Source organism: Camelina sativa, chromosome 3, assembly GCF_000633955.1.
Source record: "Camelina sativa cultivar DH55 chromosome 3, Cs, whole genome shotgun sequence".
Lineage (NCBI taxonomy): Eukaryota > Viridiplantae > Streptophyta > Magnoliopsida > Brassicales > Brassicaceae > Camelina > Camelina sativa.
This window is the reverse complement of record NC_025687.1, coordinates 15,288,710-15,312,228: the sequence shown is the minus strand read 5'-3', so window position 1 is coordinate 15,312,228 and position 23,519 is coordinate 15,288,710. Positions and strand designations below refer to the sequence as shown.

The window sequence follows — 23,519 nt, the reverse complement described above, 5'->3', positions numbered from 1 at the left end:
ATATTGGGCCTAAATTGGGCTACAATCATCTGAATGGGCTTATTTTTAGGCTTATCTTAAATAATGCTCCGCGTTGGCTTAATTTATCATACGCCTTTTTTTTTGTTTAAATATCATAAAACTTTTGAACACATAATGAAAAATATCGATTTTATGATTTTTAAGGAAGTCACGAAGTGAGTGAGGTCAGTGATGATCAACAAGAGCATGAAGTGGAAGGATCATGGATTCGTTCGATATGTCCAAAGAAGACCTAAGAAACTTTCGGTTAAGCGTGACGACACTTTAACTTAATACAATTAAAAACTGTTATTAGAGTATGATTCACAATAAACAATTAAAAAACAATGGAAATTACTAGTACTTTATGTAATTTATTACTTGTCTTGATCATGTATGTATATGGGATTTGAACCCCATCATTCTGAAGTCCTAGCCTGCCATATGAGGATTGGTAAGTATAACACAATAGTTGATCTAACATTTTTACGTATACATGCATATCAACTTAAGTTATACATATATGTGGGTATTTATACAAACACTTCAATTTATTACTCTTTAAGATTTATAGCTGAGGTTTACAAAAACTACACCAGGTTCAAGTTAGCATTTAAATTTAAACACCAATGTATAAGATGTATTGAAAAACAATAGTAATAGCTAACACACAAAAATCCAATGTCAATTATTATAGTTTACAGAAGAATAGAACATTTAGTTCTGCAAAAATAGATATTGTTGCTGTTAATGATCCGAATTAATAGTTAAGACTTTCAAAGAACAATATTGATTTTGTTTTTGAAAAGTTAATCACTGCCTAATTAAATTATTTTCTCTACCTCTAAAATCAATTCTCCACAAAAAAAAAAAAAATAGAACAAACAAAAAAACTCTCAAAACAAGAGAAAATAATATATCGTATATAATAAATAGAGACGAGACATATAATATATACTGTTTTTTATCTAAAAAATATACTAGTATATTACAGTTTTTTTGTAATTAAAACATGTCGGGACCGAACAAAATCTGCGACCCATACCGGATCCCACTAACCAATCCCCCTACTCTCGATTAAAAGCTCACCACACGACAAAACTACCTTTTTGCTAATTTCGTCATCGCTTGTGTCATCACTTATTTAAATCCCAAAATCGAAACATATCCTTTAGAGCATGGACATCCGTGTCCCTCAAATATAATAAAATTATTTTTAGGATTTTTTAAATTTGGTATAAACATTAGTGTTCCTCACCGTTGATCTCTTAAATAAAATAACAATATTTTTAATTTAAAATATTAATTATCTAAATTAATAAGTAAAAACATATTAAAATTTTAATTAAAATAAGACATAAGTATGGCTAAACTCGGGTTGAAAGCGTCTCGTCTCTACCAAGAGACTGTTTTGTGTTGTGCTACGCGTTTTTTAGTGTAGCCATAATCATTAATGTAGTAAAAGATGGTCTTGCTAACATGTGGAGAAGGTTTGTTCCTCTTTCCATGGCTATGGCTATACCATTTTTCTTAGGATCTTACTTTGCGATTGACATGTGCGTGGGGAGTTTTATTTTGTTTGTCTGGGAGAGGTTAGATGCGCCAAAGGCTGAAGCTTTTGCAACAGTAGTGGCTTATGGTTTGATATGTGGAGATGGAATCTGCACTTTGCCAAGTTCAGTGCTTGCTATAGCTGGAGTTAAACCTCCTATTTGCATGAAGTTTCTCTCATCTGCAGCTAATCATAGAGTCGACAAGTTCCTGCAAGAATCCTCTTAGTTTAATTTTTAATGCTCAATGTGATGGATCTGTTGAAGAAGTAAAGTGTAATGATGTTTCAATTTTGAAAAAAAATGATAAAAGGTATATTGTCTTGATCACTCAGTATAGATGCATGAGAGACGGTTTGCTTTTGTTGTATTAAAATGAGCAGAGATGACTTATACATAACTCGATTAAGCATGATGAATCCATTATCCAATTCTTGCTTTGTGCAACATAATCATTATTCATCAGTCTCGTCGCAATTTCTCATTCTCCATCTCACACAAACATAACTTAAAGAACTAAAAACTGTTCATTCTCCCATCAGGATTCTCTTCTTTTGTCCCAATCCACCATGACTCAGAGAACACAATCTACACAACGTGCATTGCCAAAATTGCTCTAGAGTTCAAGATACACACAGAAAAAGAGAATGAACTCTAAAAAAAAAGACTAACCATATTATCAAAATAATCATCACATAAGACATTTTTTCCTCCTCTAGAGAACTGAAGAGTCAAGTATCTGTTCTTAGGATACAAAATCGTTCCAAAAAGCTTCATCCAATCCTAAAAGAACCAACACTTTTCAACGATTCAGAACACATAAAGCAGCAGTAACGCCTCAACATTGAGTAACACAAGTGACCCAATTTAGGGATCTAACCTAACCTGGAGGAAATTGAGGTAAAGAACAGGGTTTTTAGTAGACAATCGATCGAGATCGCCGATGGTAGCGCCGGAGATAGGAGCGAGAAGACCAGGGAAGGAGAAGAGGAAACAATTTTTGCGCTGAGACTTGCGGATGATGTTGGTGCCATGGTGTTTCAGAACTTGCTTTGAAGGTTTGAGAGAGGAATTAGATTTCGCCGGAGAATCAGAGACCAGTTGGTTATCGAGGCCGGAGACGCTATCACGTGTAACGAAGGACGCAGCAAATTACGTCCCGTTTGGAGGAACGTTTCTTCGATAATCTGTTTATTTCGATTTAAATTTATAATTTTCAGAATGAAAGACGGACCAAACTAACGCTAATGCACTTGCTCTTAGACCAGTTGAATGTTGAAACTAACAGTGAAGCTTTGCTCACAGATTCTCATATTAGTATAGATTTGACCAAACACGTGCTTGCATAATTACTATAGCCTATAGCATATCCATTCAAAGGCAAGTACTATACCAAGAACACGATCTACTACTAAATAGATATGGAGATTGAACTCTTAACAAGCGATGTAGAGCGAATAAAAGGGATCAAACAAATATGAGTATAGAGTTTGCATAAGAAACAATGTAAGTAATACAAATTTACTCACAAAATGAGCAAGATAAATGGTGAAAAAGGTAAAATGGATAGAATAAAGATTGCAAACTCAATAAAACTATAATATTGAGTGTTGACTTGTATATATTATGATACTAATTCGTAAACTGAAAACAAAATTTAACACCACACATTTTTTTCAAGAAATTAATTATCTACTCGATTTTAGATACCACTAGAGGTGCTACAAATGAGTAGTTGGAGTTGACTAGTTCAAACTCCAGTTAGCATGAAAGAAATTTATGTTTCAACAATCAAGTTATTTTTTATAGATTTATTTAATAAATAATTTAATTGATCTAGTTAAATTTAGTTGGTAGATCATATGAACAGTTAATAAGTTCGAACGTTTTTCCCCGTGGATGAAAATAAGGAGTATATATTACTTATATAAACTCAAATATACTAATTCACACCAAAAAAAACTCAAATATACTAATCAAAGCATACGTTCATTATCTAGTTAAATTAAATAAATATATAAACCCGACTTTTGAAAATTTGATTTTTACAACTTAGAGAGGAAGAGAAAAAGAACATGCATGCTATTTCTATGTCATCCAAGACTCTAAATATTGTTACACACTGAACTGAACTTTGTTTAGCGTTACACAGAAAACCTTGGTTGGTCTTGCATGTATTAATGTATATACAATATATCTAAGCTTGATATTTTGTCTTTTCACGCAGCCATATGTCGAGGTTCTATGGTGTAGTGGTTAGCACTCTGGACTTTGAATCCAGCGACCTGGGTTCGACTCCCGGTAGGGCCTCTCTTGCTCTTCCATTTTTGAACAAAAAAGAAAAGAAATATATAACTCATACTATATTTTCTTTTTTACACTCTAACTACTAGTCTACAATACTACACCAGTCAGCCTAAGATTTTCTTCGCTTCCACGATTCGATTTGGACGTCATATCACTATACATGGCGTACATGCATGAAGGTATTCATCTCTCTATCTCTCCTCCACTCACTCCCTTATAGAATACAAACACGAGTACACGACTTACACAGCGCAGTACGTAACAATTGATTTTAATATAATGAAGTAATACATATTTTCAATACGTACAGTTGTTAAAAATTATTGATACAAAAACAAAAGCTGTGATGATTTATTTAATTAAGATTAGCTTTTGTTTGTAGTTCATGCGTGTTTAATTGTTTTTATACAGGCTAAATTCCAACAAAAATGGACTTATCATTCCAGCATCAAAACTCGATTGTAAACATAAAGAATATAAACTTATCTCGTATTATACTTTTGATCAAAGAAAGAAATGTATATGCTTTAAGCCTTTAACTAACAAAAAAACTCTACTCGAATACTTTCGACACGGTTTTAGACCTTTCTTTTCTAGTCAACACATACGTTGTACGTAGACCTTGTTTTTTAATTTTATTTTTGATTTTATGTACGTAGACTTTCAGTTCTATTAAAGATGATATGAATAATTAAGTCATATGTAAATCCAATCATTTCATTATATGATCAATAACATCTCTCAATCAGTTAGGTTATTTTTATTTTATATCTAGAGTTTTGAAATGTGTTTTAGTTGACCCATTAATAACAAGACTGAATATTATGTACATGTGTAGTAGTATTTTTGGATTCCTTTCTGACTGAAAAAGTTTGTCTTGTTAAAATATCTTACCTAAAAACAAAAAAAAATACAAATTATTGTTATTTTCTGAAAAGAAGAGAAATTAGTTAAGGGCAAGAAGAGAAGAGGCGACGACAGAGAAGCATTTTAATTTAGAGCCACTAGATTGGATGATCATAAATAAGAAGAGACGACGACACTCTTTTGTCTTTGTCACTGACACCAAACTTTTTTTAATCAAATTAGGAGTAAGAGTATTTTTTCAACTAGTAATAATAATAATCTTATTTTAATAAATGCGTGCTGTCCCATGCAAGGAGCAGCTTTCTACATTAAATGCTTTACAGACTTCACCAGAAAACTTGTTTATTCATAAATATAAATATAAATATAAATATACTACGATGCATCCGATCCAAATACATGCATGTATTGCTGTATCTATACTATACAGATCGTCCACAATCGTCTGTTCTCTCAAACCCTATCGGAAATATATAATTATTAACCGAACTATATTACATGATTTTCATTAATAATTTATCAAAACAACTGGTCAGCGGATTTGGGCAGCGTGACATTCTAATGTCAATGGGGAGGACCATAGAATCTATCTAATTACGCGTATATCATTCCATCGTCCAAGATTCTAGGTAATACAATATGGAGATTTTTTTGGTCATATAATTATTCTTTGACGAACTACATATCACATAACTTGAACATGATAATGATTTTTGATAACATAAATGGTAACCACACTATATGTTTCCAAGTCTCAACTGATCTCCATCTCGACAAGAAAAATCGCAAAATCAGAGGAGAAACTGTTTGGGATAATAATCATTTATTAGGCTGGGGAAAATGTGATTTAATTCCTATTACCCAACAATAAGAAAAGGTACTAATTAAACACTATCGATCAAACTAACTAATAAGTACATGTTAGAACGTTATAGTACAGTTAATTGCCAACAAAGTAGTACAAATCCAACTACTCGAAGTCTGAAAGTTTGCCTCCTATAATAATCCTTTCTTTTTTCGGCTAACAATGTAAGGATCCTAGAAATCCAAAAAACCCGTTATGAACAAAGAGGAGTCAAAGAGGGTAATGTGTTAGGTCATCGGTATAAATGCTTTTAAAACCTCTTTCAAAAAAAAAAGAAAAAAAAGAAAGAGGGGTCCGATAAGATTCGTACCGAACACAAAATGCAAAATCCTACCTGATCTAAATATAATTAGGATGTGAAGGCAAGCTCGTGAAATTCGAAAGCAAATCCGAAACGTTTTCCAAAGCTTAATGAATCCAAGTTTGTTCCTCTGCAATCGCACTGCTCGATGAAAATAATGATTAGAATTTAGAGTTAGAGATCCCTCGCTCATACATACAGTATAGATTAAGATAACTAAAATGTTTATTACTACATGTGTATGTACGTGTGTTTTCCTATATCACAATAAAAATTATCAAATCAATAATTTTTCGGACAAATATTTTTACAGGTGTAGTTTGTATCATTCGTCTAATTATGACACTTGCCACCTATATATACTTTATACTGGAGTATTATACTCCAATATAATAATGTTCTGACGAGTGATCAATATCACGTTTTGGAAAGTCATATAATCACATTCTTCATCTTAAGAGTATTTTTTAATATTTTAAAGTATTTTTCTGAGCATTTAAAATTTATATTGGAGTATTTTTCTTCTTCATTTATGATCATTTAATCAGTTAACTCATTTGATATCTACTAGTCACACTTGAACATAAATGATAAAACACCAATTCAACACACATTTAAATATTTATTTCAGTGTGAAAAGCTTTGGTGAACATACATTGTATTATTCCAAATCTGAATTTTAAGCTGGAAAAAGTGATTTACAGGTTTGCAAGTCTTACCAAAATCTAGCCTTTAACAAGACTAAGCTGAAATTTAAAATCTTCACCCAAAAAGAAAAAAGAAAAATTCAAAAAGACACAACACTTACTATTGGAAAGTTCTCTCGCCGGAATATTCACGCAAACCACGGGTATGTTCGTTCACGTGCCGGGTGCCCGCCACCACAAATCCCTTTTAATCACATTTATTGAAGAAAATAAAAAAATTGTATCTAGTTTTCGTTAGGATACAAACCAAGTCCCACATCTAATGTTTAAAAAGACTATCATTAATATATAAAAGGTTAGGGTTAATCTAATAATTGTCAATTGGTTTTTAGTTTGAAGCCCAAGATAAACCCAAATTTAACATGGTATTCAGAGTCCAAGATTAAAATTCTGGTGGATCTAGAAAAGCGGATATAGACATGCCTCTTGTTAACCCGAATAATGGGGTCTAAGAAGGGGTTTATTATCGGTCCAAGTAGGATCGGTTCGGGATGGAGTTATCATCTCGAGGATGCGTGTTAATATCCCACATATGATCTTTGGTTTGAAGAGAAGATTGTTGGGATACAAAACAAGTCTCACATCTGATGTTTAAAGAAACTATCATTAATATATAAAGGATTATGGTCAATCTAATAATTGCCAATTAGTTTTTAGTTAGAAGTCTAATATAAACCTAAATTTAACAGTTTTATTCTATTGAACATGCCTGCATCTATTGTTTATTAATCAAATTTACCTTGTAGAATTACGAGAAACATGTCAAAATTAGCCCAAACTATTCACTACTAACATCATAGATGAAGTAGATCATCTGTTTTCTCAAGCAAAACTGCTAAATTGATTGTGTTTATGTTTTACAAGGGGAACATGCTTTATGCACTTTTTATAAGCATAACATTTATTTAGTTTCCATCTTTACAATAAACTTTTGCACCTTCTTTAACCTATTTAATATCTCTTTCGAAATCTTTATGATTTAATGTCAAAATGACCTCCGGGACCGGCCTTGACCATCACATGTGCTGCAAATTTATATATTTTTAAATAGTTGATCTTCGGAAATATCAAAACAAAAGTGTATGGATGCAATTGTAAATTTATGCATGAGTTAATTACATGGTATCCTTTTTCAATTCTTCAACTATTTTCTACTTGTTTAAGTTATCTCCCTACTGCACACTAGAAATTGACAATCTTAATTAAGTGTTTGAGGGTTTTGGCTAAAACCACGTACACTATTTGTAGATTGAAACACTTTCTTGCTTTAGAAATAGTTTTTTCATTACAAAAATTGTATATTAATTTATGTTAAGTACAAAACTTATATGAGAAAAAGACTTAAAATACATTTTAGTTATATGGAATAATTAATAATTAGCATCAGTGCATCACATATGAAACTACTCCAATTTTATCGTTCAGGAGAAAGAAAAGATTGATGTACATTAAAAACCCAAAGCATATTCATTATTGAGAAGATAGGGGAAAGAATGCTGAATCTGGATCACACACATGACTACCCAAACGGAACCAAACGACACCATACGGATGTCTCTGTCGTTTTTTTTTTCTTGTTTTTTTTTTTTTTTTTTTTTTAATAATCATACCCCTCATGTTTAGTTACTCAAATATTTGATAATATAATTTTTTTTTCTAATTTTCTTTCAGATACAAAAAATCTATGTTTTTTCTTTATCATTTGATATGTATTTTGTTTGATGATTTTATTTGATAATATTAAATATTATGTTATAAATTTTATATCCGTACAGCTTATTAAATGTACAGATATATGAAAGCTTTAAAATTAAATAAATTATATATGTATACTTATTAATGTGTAAATATGATAATGTGTGCAAATATCTATACAGAAGCATTACATTTATCACTTTTGATATAAAAATATATTTGATAATGCTAAATATTTTTTACAAATTTTTTATCCGTACAGCTTATTAACTGTACAGACATCTGAAAATTTAAGAATAAACAAATTACATCTGTATCCTTAACNGCAGTAAATCGATTACAAAATTATTCAATAATATACGAACACATATATGATACTAATATGGGTCTTTTGTACACAAATATGATTATGGGAAATTTATTCAAATAACCGTAATTGTATATATTTAAAAATATAGTAGATGAATTAATTCAATAATTCAGAAAATTCATATATTGTAAAGACTAAAGAGTTGGAAAAAATCAAAATTAACAACCATTTTCAAAACATGTTTATTCCAAACTACTCAATTTCTAAAAAAAAATTATTGACTAATTAATTATGCCAAAATTTTCGTGTTTAACACTCAAAGTTTTGGATAAAACAAAATAAAAAAAAATAAAAAAGAATATATAGTGAGAACTCTAAAAAAAATGTTTCATCCGAATATAGAAACGGGACAAGGTCTTAAAACAAACAAAAGTATCACGTTTTAAGTGTAGACCTATTTGAAATTTGGAAATGAAAGAAGACAAAAATTGAATGAGATACACATTGAACTTAATCATTATATAAAAACATAGAGCAAAAGTATATAATATATAGATTTGCATTGTCCGAAAATAAAGAAAATGTAATTTTTTTTTTGTTCACCAAAGAAAATGTAAATAATGTACGATATTAGGTAGACAAATTGCCAATAGTATAGTTGTACTCCCTGAACAAATTTAATTAAATTAATACCTACTTGATTAATATAATCATATAATGATGCTATATATGTATATATATATGAGTTAGCTTTATGTATTAATTAATGATAGAGATGTTATTACTTTCCAACTTTGGCCTTTTCGATTTTTTTTTTTTGATATATGGCTCTCTCTTACACATGACTACTACTTTTCCCTCTCATTCATTACAGCTTCACGCCTCCTTTATCTTCCCCAATTAATAAACAAACCAAACCAAAAATATAAATAAATAAAATAATAGTTCAAAAAAAAAAAAAACCGTCTTCAATGGTTACCGCTGCCGCAGAATCACCACCGGCGAAACGAAGAAAAACAATCACCGGAAACGAAGACTCCGCTTTGATCGAAGGACTTCCCGATCACATCTCAGAGATCTGTCTTTCTCTCGTCCGCCGTCCGTCGTTACTCTCCGCCGTATGTACACGGTGGCGCCGTCTCCTTTACTCGCCGGAATTTCCTCCGTTTCCTTCTCTCTACGCGCTGTTCGTCGGTACGACCTCGGAGCCGGGTCGGGTCAACCCGTCTGTTCGGTTTATGTGTTTCGACCCGGTTTCTTCCAAATGGGACCCGCTTCCTCCTCCTCCACCCGACCCGCCTCTTCACCGGATTCTTTACCGTCATCCGTCGTTCATCTCATTTAATCTATCGATTCAATGCGTCTCCGCCGCCGGTAAACTCATTCTCATTGCCGGAAGTAACCAACAGCTCTCTCCGGCGATCTCTCACCCGTTGATTTTCGATCCGAATACGTCATCCTGGAGCTCCGGTCCTCAAATCGGATCTCCAAGACGGTGGTGCGCCACCGGAGCTTGCGACGGAGCTATCTACATCGCGAGCGGGATAAGTTCACAGTTCTCATCAACCGTCGCGAAATCTACCGAGAAATTAGATCTAACCGATCAAATTTCCAGTAACCGGCGGTTTAATTGGGAGAAATTGAGAGATATGAGAGATTTACGGTTTAGTCGAGAAGCTATAGATGCCGTTGGATATAAAAGTAAGCTTTTAATGGTGAACGTAAAAGGAGACGCGATTAAAGAAGGAGCTATATACGACGTTGTTAAAGATGAATGGAGAGCTATGCCGGAGGAGATGTTGGTTGGATGGAGAGGTCCGGTGGCCGCGATGGAAGAGGAGATTCTTTATTCGGTGGATGAGAGGAGAGGGACAGTGAGAAAATACGATGAAGAGACGAGAGAGTGGAGTGAAGTTGCGGTGGTTGATGGTGGTGAGGAGTTGCTTAAAGGAGCTACGCAAGTTACGGCGGTTGCCGGGAAGCTTTGTGTTGTTACCGTTGATGGGAAGATTGCTGTGGTGGATGTTGTGGCGGAGCCGGCGATGATTTGGAGTGTTGAGGTTCCTGATGGTCTTGAACCGGTTTCGGTTCATGTTTTGCCAAGAATGAGTAAACCGGATTTTTGCTGATGTAATTGGTTTTTTTTTGTTGGGTGATATTTTATTCTTTTCTTTTTTTATACGGAAACTTTTTTTTTTTCTTTGTTTTCCCGTTTTTCTGGTGGAAAAGTGTCATCTTGTCGTTTTATTTGTTTGGTTCTGGAAATATGGTGGAATCACCAAAAATATAATCAATTTTTTTCTTAGAAATTTCGTATCTGAGAAAGAAATAAGATTTTTATACATGTTAGCTTGATAGAAAGAGGAATCCATTCATATTTTAAAGTTTGATGAGATTTATAGTGTGAGCAGTTGACAGTTGTTTTAACCTATCGCGCTGCTTGATTTCATGGAAATGGTCTGAAGCATACCAACACTCACCAGTGGTGTGGTGATGCTACAACGTTGAGAGTCTCACCAACTTGAAGGAAACGAGAGCAAGCCACGTTACTAATATAGTATTCAACAAATCAAAGATGTAGACAGACATACAAATTATGGATAAGAAGTTAAGAACCACCTATTTCTATAAGTTCTCTTATACATGCATTATTATAAAGCTACGTGTGTAACTTATTTTTGTTTTTTTCGGTGCATCTTGTTGTGGGACTGTGGGTGTAGCTTGATTATGTATTAAATAATTGATTTCAATCGAAAAGACCAACTTTAGAAAAGCTCACATATCATTTCAGTAAAATCAAATAATATCCTAATTAAGTGAATTAAAAGAATTATATACAACAAACAAACAAACAAAATCGTCATGAGGTTTTTAAACAAAGAAAAATGGAAAAAGTGTTTGGGTTGGGTTTAGAAATATCTGATCCATTGGGCCATTGAAAGACCTCTTTGTGTTACATAAACAAGAAATGAAGACCATTGTTTCCTGAGGACCATTGAAAGACCTCGTAGTCATATCAATCTAATTCACCTAGATTAAGACACTGACTATAGACAAACATCATATGGTTATTAAAAAAACATATATATAAATATATATATCAAACATTAATGTTTGAAATCTACAGTTGAAGTTTGAAAACGTATGATGGTGATAAAACACATGGGTTCTATAAGTGATGTGAACACATTTGAGTAAAGATGGTGTGGAGGGTTTTATTAGTGGTTGGGAGAAAGTGGTTAGAGAGACTATAGAGAGATGTGTTTAAATTTTGGTATGCGACTGGGATGGCTCTTATGGTCCAAACAAGGCTCCTCCAACTCCGCATGGAGGGATGGGAATTCATTTTGCGTCTATAAAAAGAAAACGTCAGCTAGAGAAGCAAATCCATTAATTCAAGTCCGATGGAGATGTTGTCGAGCTTCTAAGATTCATCCGTTTGACATTTCAGGTTACCAACTGTGACATGTTGAAGGAAACGTAACAAACAACTTGTTGCTTTATCTTTGACCTCTTTGATTTAATCAGAGTCTTTCCAAAGTTTTTGCTTCAAACCACGTCGTCCACCATGCTACAAGCCTACAAACATGCTCCATAAGGACCATAATATTTAGAGAAGAAACTATTGGGAAATCTTGGTTGAATCTCACACTAAGTTCCAGCTTCCAACAAAAATGAATGACAACACCATTGTTGTTTCAGTTTTTTTTTTTTTTTTGGTTTTAAAATTCAATGTATCATCATCCTGTATTTAAAGTTTTTAAAATTTCTTGTTATTTGAAAATCTAGCTAGGAAAACTAGTTTTCAGAAACTAATTTTAAAAAGCTAAAAATCCTAAAATTAAACCAAAAATCTCAATATTTATTAAAATCAGAAAATAAAATCTCAATATATTCTTAAATATTTGATTTAACAGACTTTATAGATCATTCATTCTTGTTATTCTAATAAAAAAAATCTATAACAAAAATGGAGAAAAAAAATTAAATATTCTAAAGTTGGCATAAACACACAAAAAAAAAAGAGAATAGCGTAGTCCAAACGCATATAAAAAAATCTCTTCTCAATAATAACATTTATTATTCCAATATAAATCCTCCTCATTAAAAAAAAAAAGGATTTATTCCAAATCCTTCCAAACTATATCCCAAAAAATTATATTTATACAATATTTATATACATATATATAATTCCAAAGACGCCAAAATCTTGAGGCAGAAAAAAAAAAAGAGAAAAAAAAATGCAGATCTTCGTCAAAACCTTAACCGGGAAAACCATAACCCTAGAGGTCGAGAGCAGCGACACCATCGACAATGTCAAAGCCAAGATCCAGGTTTAATCTCTTCCTCCCTCTTCGATTTCCACCTCCTCTTAGTGTTTTTGGACTCTTGAATTCTTGATTTTTGCCTGGATAATCTTAGTTAGATTCTTGAGCGGATCTAAGTTACGAATTGGAAGATTAGGTTAAGGCGTTGTTCTAATTTGGTTGTTGATGATTAAAAACAGGACAAAGAGGGGATACCACCTGATCAACAGAGGTTGATCTTTGCTGGTAAACAACTCGAAGATGGTCGAACGTTAGCTGACTACAACATCCAGAAAGAGTCTACTCTTCACTTGGTCTTGAGGCTTAGGGGTGGTACCATGATTAAGGTCAAGACTCTTACTGGTAAAGAGATTGAGATTGATATCGAACCTACCGATACTATTGATCGTATCAAGGAACGTGTTGAGGAGAAAGAAGGCATCCCTCCTGTTCAACAAAGGTTATATTAGACTTTTAGTTTCCCCAATTTGAGTTCCCAATTTATGGACTACACTTGAACAATATCATTAACAACTCTTTGTAGCTCCCATGTTTGTTCTTGTCTCGGTTGTGATATAGCTGAGTACTGTTCCTTAGTTTAGTACTGATTCTGTTAACACAATGTTTGTGGTGTATTATTGACTTTGATTTTCATGTTCTATGTGACTATATGTGATTACATATAAGTTTGGTTGTAAGTTAGTATTTTGGTTGGATGCTTATAAGATGTCATGGATTTTTTTGTGTGCAGACTGATCTATGCTGGAAAACAGTTGGCTGATGACAAAACGGCGAAAGATTATGCGATTGAAGGAGGCTCTGTTCTGCATCTGGTTCTTGCTCTTAGGGGTGGTCTTGGTCTTCTCTGAGAAGTAAAACTCTTTTTGAAGATATCTTTTATGTTTTTAGTTTCTAGTAATGGCTTTTTAGATTTGGATATGGTGCTTTAAATGGACTAATGCTGTTTTTAGTGGGTTTGGATTAGATTTGCCAATAATCTGTTCAGTATCGAATCATACTTATTTTTGGATTTAGCTCTTTATGATGAATATCTTTTTTTTTTTTTTTTCAAGAAAGAGGCTCGTAGGTCGTTAGATAAACAACTAGATATGTTAAAGTGGGATAAAAGCTTATGGGTTGGATCGGACCATACCGATTTAGATTGCTGGTTGCTTCAGTTATACAAAAAGTAGTAACATATTTTAGTAAAAACAAGATAATGAAAGCGATAACGAAATAGTGGTACAACGAATTAGATTAGTGGTTTCGTCGAATCCTGTGAATATCCAAACCCCAAGTAACATCAGTTACAAGTTATTTATAACTTAATTTTGTAGTAATTACATGAGTTATTTGATTTGTGTTTCTCTTATATAAATACAGATGATTCTTTTTTTGCACATAGTGTTTACCTTCCTCACATTGTCACATCTCATGTTATATCATTGATCCTTGGTTTTTTATTCTATAATACATTCATAACGCGACTAGCACATGACCAGTGACCTTCCATCCCACATGTAGCAGTTACTTTCTATATAAAATATTTTGTCCTTTCTAGAGTTCCCTTAAACTATTATTTACAGGATGATCCTAAGTTGATTATCTAATAATGTCACAACATAAAGCATGTATTTTACTTGGGATTTATTTTGTTACATCTTAAGTTCAAATCTGCTCATGAATAATCTTTTTTCTTTTTAGTGAAAAAATTTAATCTTAAACTTATATGAAAGCTAAAACAAAACACTATAGAAGAAAACGTATTATTACAGGGACCACAAACAAACAAAAAGTGACCGTTGAGATCTAAACGTTAAGGCTTTATTAAAGCTTTACAAGACATAAACGTTGCGGACAGAATCAGATCCTTCCAGAGCCTCCCACAAAATCATACATATATATATATACACATCTACAAGAAGTAGAATCAAAGCAATACCAAGAGTTCAAGAAACAAAAACAATCAGAAAAAATATTTGAAACTAGAGATCTCAAGATGGGTTTGGTGGTGATCATATCTCTTCCTATAATATTCTTGTGTCTTCTTCTTGGATTCGGCTGCTACTTCCTAGGCAAATCTCGCGGCCGCCGTGAGATCCGAACTAATCCACAAGTGTATGGAGCTCCTGCTCCGCCTCCAGGTGCAATAGCCGCATCCTCCTCTCCGCCGTTGTCTCCTCATCACGCCAAGCCAGACAACAACAACTCTCACAACGTCTAATACTTTTCTCTCTCATTGTTCGTCTCTATTGCTTTTTTGTTGTATTCAATGTAATCTTTTTCTGTAATTTGTGTATTTTCCTTTATCTCTTTGATGTAAATAATAAAGAAAGCCTAGTATGGTGGTTCCTTATAATTTGGTTTGAACATGAATTTAATGAGAAACCGGTCAATTTCTGTATGGGAACTTCATGTTTTACAGTTCATTGGTTAACCGGAATTGTGATATGTTTACCAGAAAAGGAAAAATAAACATGAATTGTGATAATGTGATTTCGAATTCTGGAAGTAGAAGAAGGAAATGCAGATTGCTTAATATGTTTTTCTTGTAGCATTGAATTGACTTGAACCAGAGATATTGTGGTAGGAAATTTTGAAACATCTTGAAGAGAAAAATTTGTGGAAATTTCTTTTTGTAATTAGCATTGGTTGGTGTAAGTGTGCTAAGGATACTAGTACTCTAAGAAGGATTGTCTTCTAGATTGAATAGTTTGTCTGTATCTGAGTAATTTTGTTCAATGTAAGTGTGAAGTGGATAAACGAAGCTAACAAGTAAGATAAAGTTATGTTGTCTTCAGTCTAAAAGCAGCTGAGCCTTTTCTATAAGTGAGCAGTGTCACTAGAGAGGATGTTCGGATCTTCATTATTGAAGGTCTCTGACTTTACCATTAAGGATCAACCGTTGTATAAATCTTGAGATAATTGCTTTCAAGTTTCATAGTTACGTGATTGGTAAAGATTGAGCTGAAAACATCTGCACTGAGAAGTAGGTCTCTAAGTTACTAAGAGAATAACTCCTCCTAGTTTAAGTTCGCCCAATTGGTTCATTATGGTAGATGGATTCAGCTATAGTTAGTCTATGTAGTTGATTCCGTAGTTAACATGTTGTTAAAATCCATAGCTCTGTAACCAAAGCAGGGATTTGACCTCTTTGTTTCTGCATCTTTTGACTCTGCAGCTGCACTTCGAGTGGTATCATACTTATCTCTACCTTATTCCGCATTGAACGCTTTCTCCATAGTTCCAACTCCTCCGAGAGACTCAGTGTATGAATACGTCGCAAAGCATTGGTATGACTGGTTTGTAAAAGCTGAGGATTGTTGCTTAGGTTCTGCAAGTTGGAGAGCTGTTTGAGCGGTTTATAGATTGAGATAAACTCATTGACCGAAGCTAATGACGACCTTTGGAATTATTGGAGTTGGGATATAGATAGATATAAGGGAATGTAACTAGAGGTAATTGTCCAAGACTCAAAAGCTTATAATGTTTGTGAACAGAGAGTAATCACAAAGGACTAAGAAAAGCAAATTCAGCATAACCTTTCGTTGGTACTTGTATAACTATTAAGTTAGTGCACCAGTACTAATTCAGTAGTGATAGCTCTCATTTTTAAGAGACTTTAAAGAAATTCAGACTAGATAATGTTGGGTCTACCAAAAGGCAGAACCCTCCAAAAATAGGCGTATGCCACTTAGCGTGGAGGGCACACGGTATTCTTTAGTAAAAGGCGAAAGAATAGTTCGCTTTGTGCTCACCACATGGCTGCGAGGTTTGAAGCTGTGGAGAGTGAAGTTAATTTATATTGACGTTTCTACTGTCAAACCTTTTCAGTCTTCCGATGTGGGATACGCGTGAAGCTCATGCTAAGAGGCTTTCGTGGGTTCGTCCCCTTCTGGGTATTAAAGGCCCAATATGTACTAATTTGAATTCAACCCGTGTTTTCATTTCGTTCCGTACAATCTATGTAAAGTACATTTTTGCACCATACTCTCTTAATCTTAATCTTTGTATCCAAACAGGTTTCAACTAAATTCTCAACAATTATTGTAATCAAACACAATCATTTTTTTATATACTAATACTAATTTCCTAAAATATATCTACCTAATTTAAATCAATATGTTAGATTAAAATATAATTTTCCTTTCATTTTTATTTAATCTTATATTTAATTTTTAATTACTATCTAAAAAATAAAGTTAATAGAATATTTAGACTTTTTCATCATATTATGTGATTTGAATTTTTATAAACGGATATATATTTGATTTGATTTAAAGTACATTTTGTGCCATCACTTTTTGTCTACTTCGGGTCGGATTTTAAGTAAAATTATAATCGATTCAATTATTTGGATTCTACTTAATATGCTGAATATTTTGGGACGATTTGTTATTAATTACATACCTATAATATAACAACCAATCAATGCTCATTGTAACTTAGGAAATATCTAATTTGCATTTTATAAACTTAGGAAATATCTAATTTGCAATGTCGAATTTTTAGGGCCGAGTTTGACAAAAAGAATTAATAGAACAAATTCTGTAATCACATCCTCTTAATCACATCCTCTTAATCACATCCCTATAATATAGCAACTAATTCAAATTAATAAACATCTTAGGAAAGATCTAATTTGCGTTTAATAAATATTTACATATTTGATAAGATCGTATTAGCTTTAAATGTATACTATCAATCCAATAATATCAATTGAGAATCAAAATAAGAATATGCCAAGATGTGATTATTATAAAATATATTAATCAAGTTAATATTAGTGCCATATTTTAATATTACTAACATAACATTATAATATGTGCTTCTCTCATATACTATTAATTAAGCAATGAACTCATGCATAATCAACTATATTTTATATCAAAAAAATTAATTAAAAAATAATAGATCTGTGGTATACGACGGGGTAAAACCTAGTAATAATTTAATGTGGTATACGACGGGGTAAAACCTAGTAATAATTTAAAAGAACGACAGGAATATATTAATTGAAAAATACACCATGGATCAGTTGAACATTTACACAGCAACTTCATTCTTTGGACTTTGATTTTGGTTCGAACATTTTACAAACGTGAATGTTTTTAGCAAAAAAAAAAAAAAAAAAAAAAAAAAAAAAAGAGAGAAGAGAGCNTGAGTATGTGGTTTGTCCAATAAAGTTTCCAGACTTTGCAGCGTTAAAAATCAGAATTATAAACCTACATATCCTTTTACATGATGTTAGGATATGTATTTGATTGGTTTTGTGCAACTATGTATACAATATATATAATTAATTACATATATATATATATATCTTATTATATAAATATACATGATATTGTATAGTATTAAAAATAAAAGATAAGTCCTGTCGTGTGTAGTCCACATATCTCTAAGATCAAAAATGACAAAAATTACACAAATCCGCGGGCAAAATCTCTTATCCAGTGACATGTTACTTTCCAACCAATAAAAACACGCCATATCATCACCACAAGACCTCTTCTCTTATCTTCCTCTTCCTCCACTAATCTCTCCAAGAATCTAAAGCTCCTCCCATAAGGTCCTCTCTTCTCCCCCAGAATCCCAAAACAAACCCCTCCTAGTAGTATCCGACGAACCCGAAAGCGTGATGTCGCTCACGATCCCTACGAATCTCGTTCTCAACCCGAGATCTAACAAATCTCTCACTCAATCCGTACCTAAATCCTCCGCAAGATTCGTCTGCTCCGATGACAAATCAACACCACAATCCATGAAAGCGTTCTCCGCAGCCGTCGCCCTCTCATCCATCCTCCTCTCAGCTCCGATGCCAGCTGTTGCTGACATCTCTGGTCTGACTCCTTGCAAGGACTCGAAACAGTTCGCTAAAAGGGAGAAGCAACAGGTCAAGAAGCTTCAGTCATCTCTCAAGCTTTACGCTCCTGAGAGCGCTCCTGCTCTTGCTCTCAACGCTCAGATCGAGAAAACCAAACGCAGGTTCGTCGTACTCTTTCTTGAAACAGAGCTTTTTGTTTCCTCTGTTCTTGTTTCTAGTGTTAGTTGCTTCTAGTGTAAGTATGTATGAAACTGTTGGATTGTTTTGGAATGATAAGCTAAAGAGAAATGTTTGGTTTGGTTTGGTTAGGTTCGACAACTACGGGAAGTACGGACTGTTGTGCGGGTCAGATGGTTTACCGCATTTGATAGTGAACGGAGACCAGAGGCATTGGGGAGAGTTCATTACTCCAGGGATTCTGTTCCTTTACATTGCAGGATGGATCGGGTGGGTTGGAAGAAGCTACTTGAGAGCTATTAGTGGCGAGAAGAAACCAGCGATGAAAGAGATCATCATCGATGTTCCTTTGGCTAGTCGGATCGTCTTCCGTGGTTTCATTTGGCCCGTTGCTGCCTACAGAGAGTTCATTAATGGCGATCTCATTGCTAAGGATGTTTAAGAGAACTTTTGCTTTCTGCTTTTGCTTACTCTTTATCTCTCTAATCTCTCTTATGTTTTCTTTTCCATTGTAACTATTGCAAAAAACAATGCATTGTCGAAAACTATTGGAATTTGGATTGCCGCATTTAGAATGAACCATGGTTAAAAATCTTTGCTCTGTCAAGCTCACCGCAAATTTCATTTCACCAATTGTCATAATTCATAAATACATCTCCAACTTTGGTTTATCGAAGTTGACAAGAGGCCTTAGTCGTATTGGTACATGAGTCTTTGATCAGGCAAAGACTCATGCTCATGCTCATGCTCATGTGAATGTGAATGTGAAGAGTATTATGTACTGATGTGCGATTCTATCAGGCAAAGAAGAACAAATGGGTCATAAGCTTGGGTAATAAATTCAAGCCCATACTTACTTGGAAATACGAAAAGCATATCAGTGACTTACATGAAGGTGTTGCGTGTGGAGTACATGTGCCGTAGAAATTAGCCGATTTTTTCGTCGTCTAATTAAGAAGATAGTGCTAAGAGCTACGAGCTAAGTGCTAAGGAGCTAGGAGCTAGGAGCTAAGAGCTAAGTGGTAAGTGGTAAGTGGTAAGTGGTAAGTGGTAAATGCTAAGGTGTTAAATGCTAAGCTAGACTTAGCCAGCACGTATTAAACACGACCATTAAACGATCAATATGTTCATACACACTGACACACATTGTGAGCTCCTTAAATATAAAATCATACTGTATATATGAAAGAGATAAATATATATTTCACAAATAACAAAATATACATTAGGTCAATAACAAAGTTCTCTCCTCAGTTGAAATGATCATAATAACCCTAGACGATCATGGTCCAAAGTCGTACATGGTTCACGTACACCAAATCCCAAATACCCCCGAAATACAAAATTACAAATACTCATATATAATAATATAAACTTAGTAGTATTTTATATGTATCTATAGACTATATATATCATGTTAATAATTTCACTCTGTTAGTCAAAACAGAGCATTTTCATTTCCTACCCCTACTTTAAATATATAAATCCCGAAATTTCCAAAATAAAAGATTAGGAAATGTAGTAGCAAAAGGAGAGCTTTTTGTGTTGACTAGCAAGACCACATAGACTCTCCCAAACTGGCCTCATCCACAATGTCCATATGGCTAAACATGCCCTTGTTGTCCTGTGGACTCACTTGCTTCGACGACGGTGAGCCGCTGCTACTCGGGCTATCCGGGCATAGTCCGTGCCCCTGGAAATTAGTCGAGTGACGCACACGTAGATGCACCACTTCAGCTTGAGCTAGAGCTAGCTGAGCTTGCAACACATCGATTTGTTGCTGGAGGGAAGAAATTGCTCCTACGCAACCGTAAACCGGATCCCTCACTCTTGCATTAGCCTCGTAAACCATGCTGCTCACTGCATCTCCACGCTGGTGGATGGATAACTCCTGTTGAGTTTCAAAAAAATTCTTGTTAGACATTAAAACCAACCAATCTCACAAGACTATTCATCTCAAGTTTATATTATACAGTAGCTAGCTAAGAAAAATGTTAGATCATACTATCATTTACAAGGTTGCACAAAAAAAAAAAAAACTATCATTTACACAATTTAACAAAAGTTAAAGTGGTTACATCAGCTAACAGAAGTGGTTGAAAATTACATCAGCTAACAATTGTATATGTCACTAAACATATTCTTAAACTCTTAAAATGCAAATATCAACAATTAAGTGTTTAAAATCCCTCAATTAGTTTTATATTATAATATAAAATGGGTCGGACCATTTGGTAGTTGTCAATAAAAAGTTATGGAAATGATAGTAATGTCTCATCTAACATAAGAAACAAGAAAATTATTCCTAATTAACCTAACCCAAAATATGATTAACCACGTTTTTAACTAATTATTCTTAGGAGAAAAAGAAGAAGAAGAAACCTGAAGCATCTTGTTGACGTTGCTAGCACCGAACACTCTATGAACATTAGCAAACTTCTGAGGCTCATCCGCCGGGAAATACGGCGAGAAAACACAATCTTGAGCGCACCGCCGCCGCAAAAGCTTACAAGCCGCACACGGTGACGCCGCTCCTTGCTTCCGGCTACTTTCTTTCATCACTCGCTGCTACGCCACGTGTTCTTTGGATTGTGAAAGTTTTTTTTGTTATGGACCGTTGGATTGAAAAAACTCAATCGTCAAATCGGAGAAAAAGCTGTGTGGGAACTGGGAAGAGGGTCTAGGGTGAAGTGTGATGGATCTGTGGAGATTTATAGAGTGAGCTAAAACTGAATTAATTTTATTTTATTTATATATATAAAATGATTTAAGACAAGAAAATTAAAAAAAAAGTCAGCACATCTGAGAGTGGGACCTAGAGATTTGGAAAACACTTCAATTTTGTTTTACTGGTCCTAATTAATAAGCTAATTAAACATCACGTGACACGACCACTTTTTTTTTCTTTCTTTTGGCGCCAAAGACTATTTGTTTTATTCTCTATTCTCATTGGTCTTAAATTTTACCAAATTACAAATGAGATATTAAAATAATTTCATGGCAATTGTTTTGAATAGAGGACTTCAATTTTGGAGTTCTTTCTATAGACATAGACCTATATATATATATACATAATATTTTTTTCTTACTTGTCTGTGTTTATTCTGGTTATGTTTTGTAGAGAGCTACTAGCTAAAGGAGGTTTTTCTCTTTGGAATGTTGTTACATCTCTTTTATATAAAAATGTGTATATAATATATTTATAGGATAAGGAAATTTAAGACCTCGTGCTTGTGCATGTAATCATTGTTTCTTATATCTTTTGTGTATTGAGATTCTCACAGCTTTCTACGTGGTCCCTCGAATTTGCATAGGAAGGGCATATTAGAAAAACTCGAAATCCACTTTTTATTAATAAATAAATAAAACTTATTTTTCCATTGCTTAAATATATTGGAGAAGGGTGAAATTAGGATTTGTTGGAAGCAATTTAAGGAATTAGAGTAGATATAAAATTTGGAATTGTATATCAACGAAAATTTTCAGTTTGATCATAACCTTTAGTCAAAAATAAGACAATTCATGCATGTATGCGCTGACAATACATCAGTATTCTTAAGAAAATGTCATTATTTTGATATTATATATAAAAAGAAGGCAAAATATTGATATTCTAAAACATCAAAACTTATTTTTCCATACAAAGTGAAAATACTGAACACTTATTACTTATTAGGCTAGACGCTTTTATATTTTGATCATAAAAATTTAAAGCATGTTCCATTTCATAAGTGCCACATTTTTGTGTGCGTTCATAAACATCCAAAATTATCAAGTAGATTATTGTGGTGTTTTTTTTGGATATTATTTGACGTGTGATGTATATATCGTCCATCTATATGAATATAAACTAAAATATTTATTTTCTTTTTTTTGGACAACAAACTAAAATATTTCTAAATGCAAAAATATTATGAACGAATTATATATTAAATTTCATGTGCAAACTTTAACATAAAAAAGATTTCATTTATATAAGAAACTTTTTGTTGTTGTTAAGCTTGAAGAAAAAGGAATCTTTGTCCTAATCGAGTTATGATTAGGAAAGAGATATGACTCAAGTCTTGTCTAGGAGTTATCTAGATAATAGTGGTTTTCCTATTAGGAATAGGTTTTGGTTTTCACTATATATATGCTTGTCGAGTTATGGCAAACATAAAAGTTTTTGAGAGATTGACTTGAGATTTTAAGAGAGAGCAATTGTGAGAGAACTTTAGTTTTGAGAGGAATTTTTCTAAAGTTAATAATAAGAGAACAATTCTTATTTACATCTTTGTTCTTATAAAACCTGCAAAACCTGCAACTTTTCTATATTTGGTATCAGGGCATTATAAAGGAAAAAAAAACTAATGGCAGAATCCGAAGGTACAATCATGGTAGCAAAAACAACAGAGGGAGGTGGATCTTCTTCTATCTCGTGTCCTATGCTAACTGCCACAAACTACACAGTTTGGGCGATGAGAATGAAGTTTGTTCTTAGGGTCAATACGGTTTGGGAAGCAATCAACACAGAGGCCATTGACGAAGAAAAGAATGACATTGCCATTGCGTTATTGTTTCAATCAATCCCTGAAACACTCATTCTACAAGTAGGAGAACTTAATAC

The 23,519-nt window shown here is 33.4% G+C and overlaps 5 protein-coding genes and 1 non-coding gene across 6 annotated transcripts; 5 read left to right on the top strand and 1 right to left on the bottom strand.

Moving 5' to 3' along the window:
- On the top strand, window positions 3,789-3,860 carry TRNAQ-UUG. Its single transcript has one exon. It is a non-coding gene; the product is annotated as a tRNA-Gln (tRNA).
- Window positions 9,408-10,990, top strand: LOC104777176 (F-box/kelch-repeat protein SKIP25-like). The gene has a single exon (XM_010501385.1). The coding sequence runs from the start codon at window positions 9,574-9,576 to the stop codon at window positions 10,729-10,731; it is 1,158 nt and encodes a 385-aa protein (XP_010499687.1). The 5' UTR covers window positions 9,408-9,573; the 3' UTR covers window positions 10,732-10,990.
- Window positions 12,795-13,973, top strand: LOC104777175 (ubiquitin-NEDD8-like protein RUB2). Its single transcript, XM_010501384.2, has 3 exons — window positions 12,795-12,936; window positions 13,110-13,369; window positions 13,661-13,973. The coding sequence occupies exons 1-3, from the start codon at window positions 12,844-12,846 to the stop codon at window positions 13,776-13,778; spliced, it is 471 nt and encodes a 156-aa protein (XP_010499686.1). The 5' UTR covers window positions 12,795-12,843; the 3' UTR covers window positions 13,779-13,973.
- Window positions 14,773-15,319, top strand: LOC109131146. The gene has a single exon (XM_019241804.1). It carries the CDS (start codon window positions 14,909-14,911, stop codon window positions 15,131-15,133), a length of 225 nt encoding a protein of 74 aa, XP_019097349.1. The 5' UTR covers window positions 14,773-14,908; the 3' UTR covers window positions 15,134-15,319.
- Window positions 18,438-19,507, top strand: LOC104777174 (photosystem I reaction center subunit III, chloroplastic-like). The gene is made up of 2 exons (XM_010501383.1): window positions 18,438-18,897; window positions 19,046-19,507. Exons 1-2 carry the CDS (start codon window positions 18,551-18,553, stop codon window positions 19,353-19,355), a joined length of 657 nt encoding a protein of 218 aa, XP_010499685.1. The 5' UTR covers window positions 18,438-18,550; the 3' UTR covers window positions 19,356-19,507.
- LOC104777173 (LOB domain-containing protein 4-like) lies at window positions 20,114-21,613 on the bottom strand. Its single transcript, XM_010501382.1, has 2 exons — window positions 21,296-21,613; window positions 20,114-20,804 (listed from the first exon to the last, which is right to left on the bottom strand). The coding sequence occupies exons 1-2, from the start codon at window positions 21,470-21,472 to the stop codon at window positions 20,463-20,465; spliced, it is 519 nt and encodes a 172-aa protein (XP_010499684.1). The 5' UTR covers window positions 21,473-21,613; the 3' UTR covers window positions 20,114-20,462.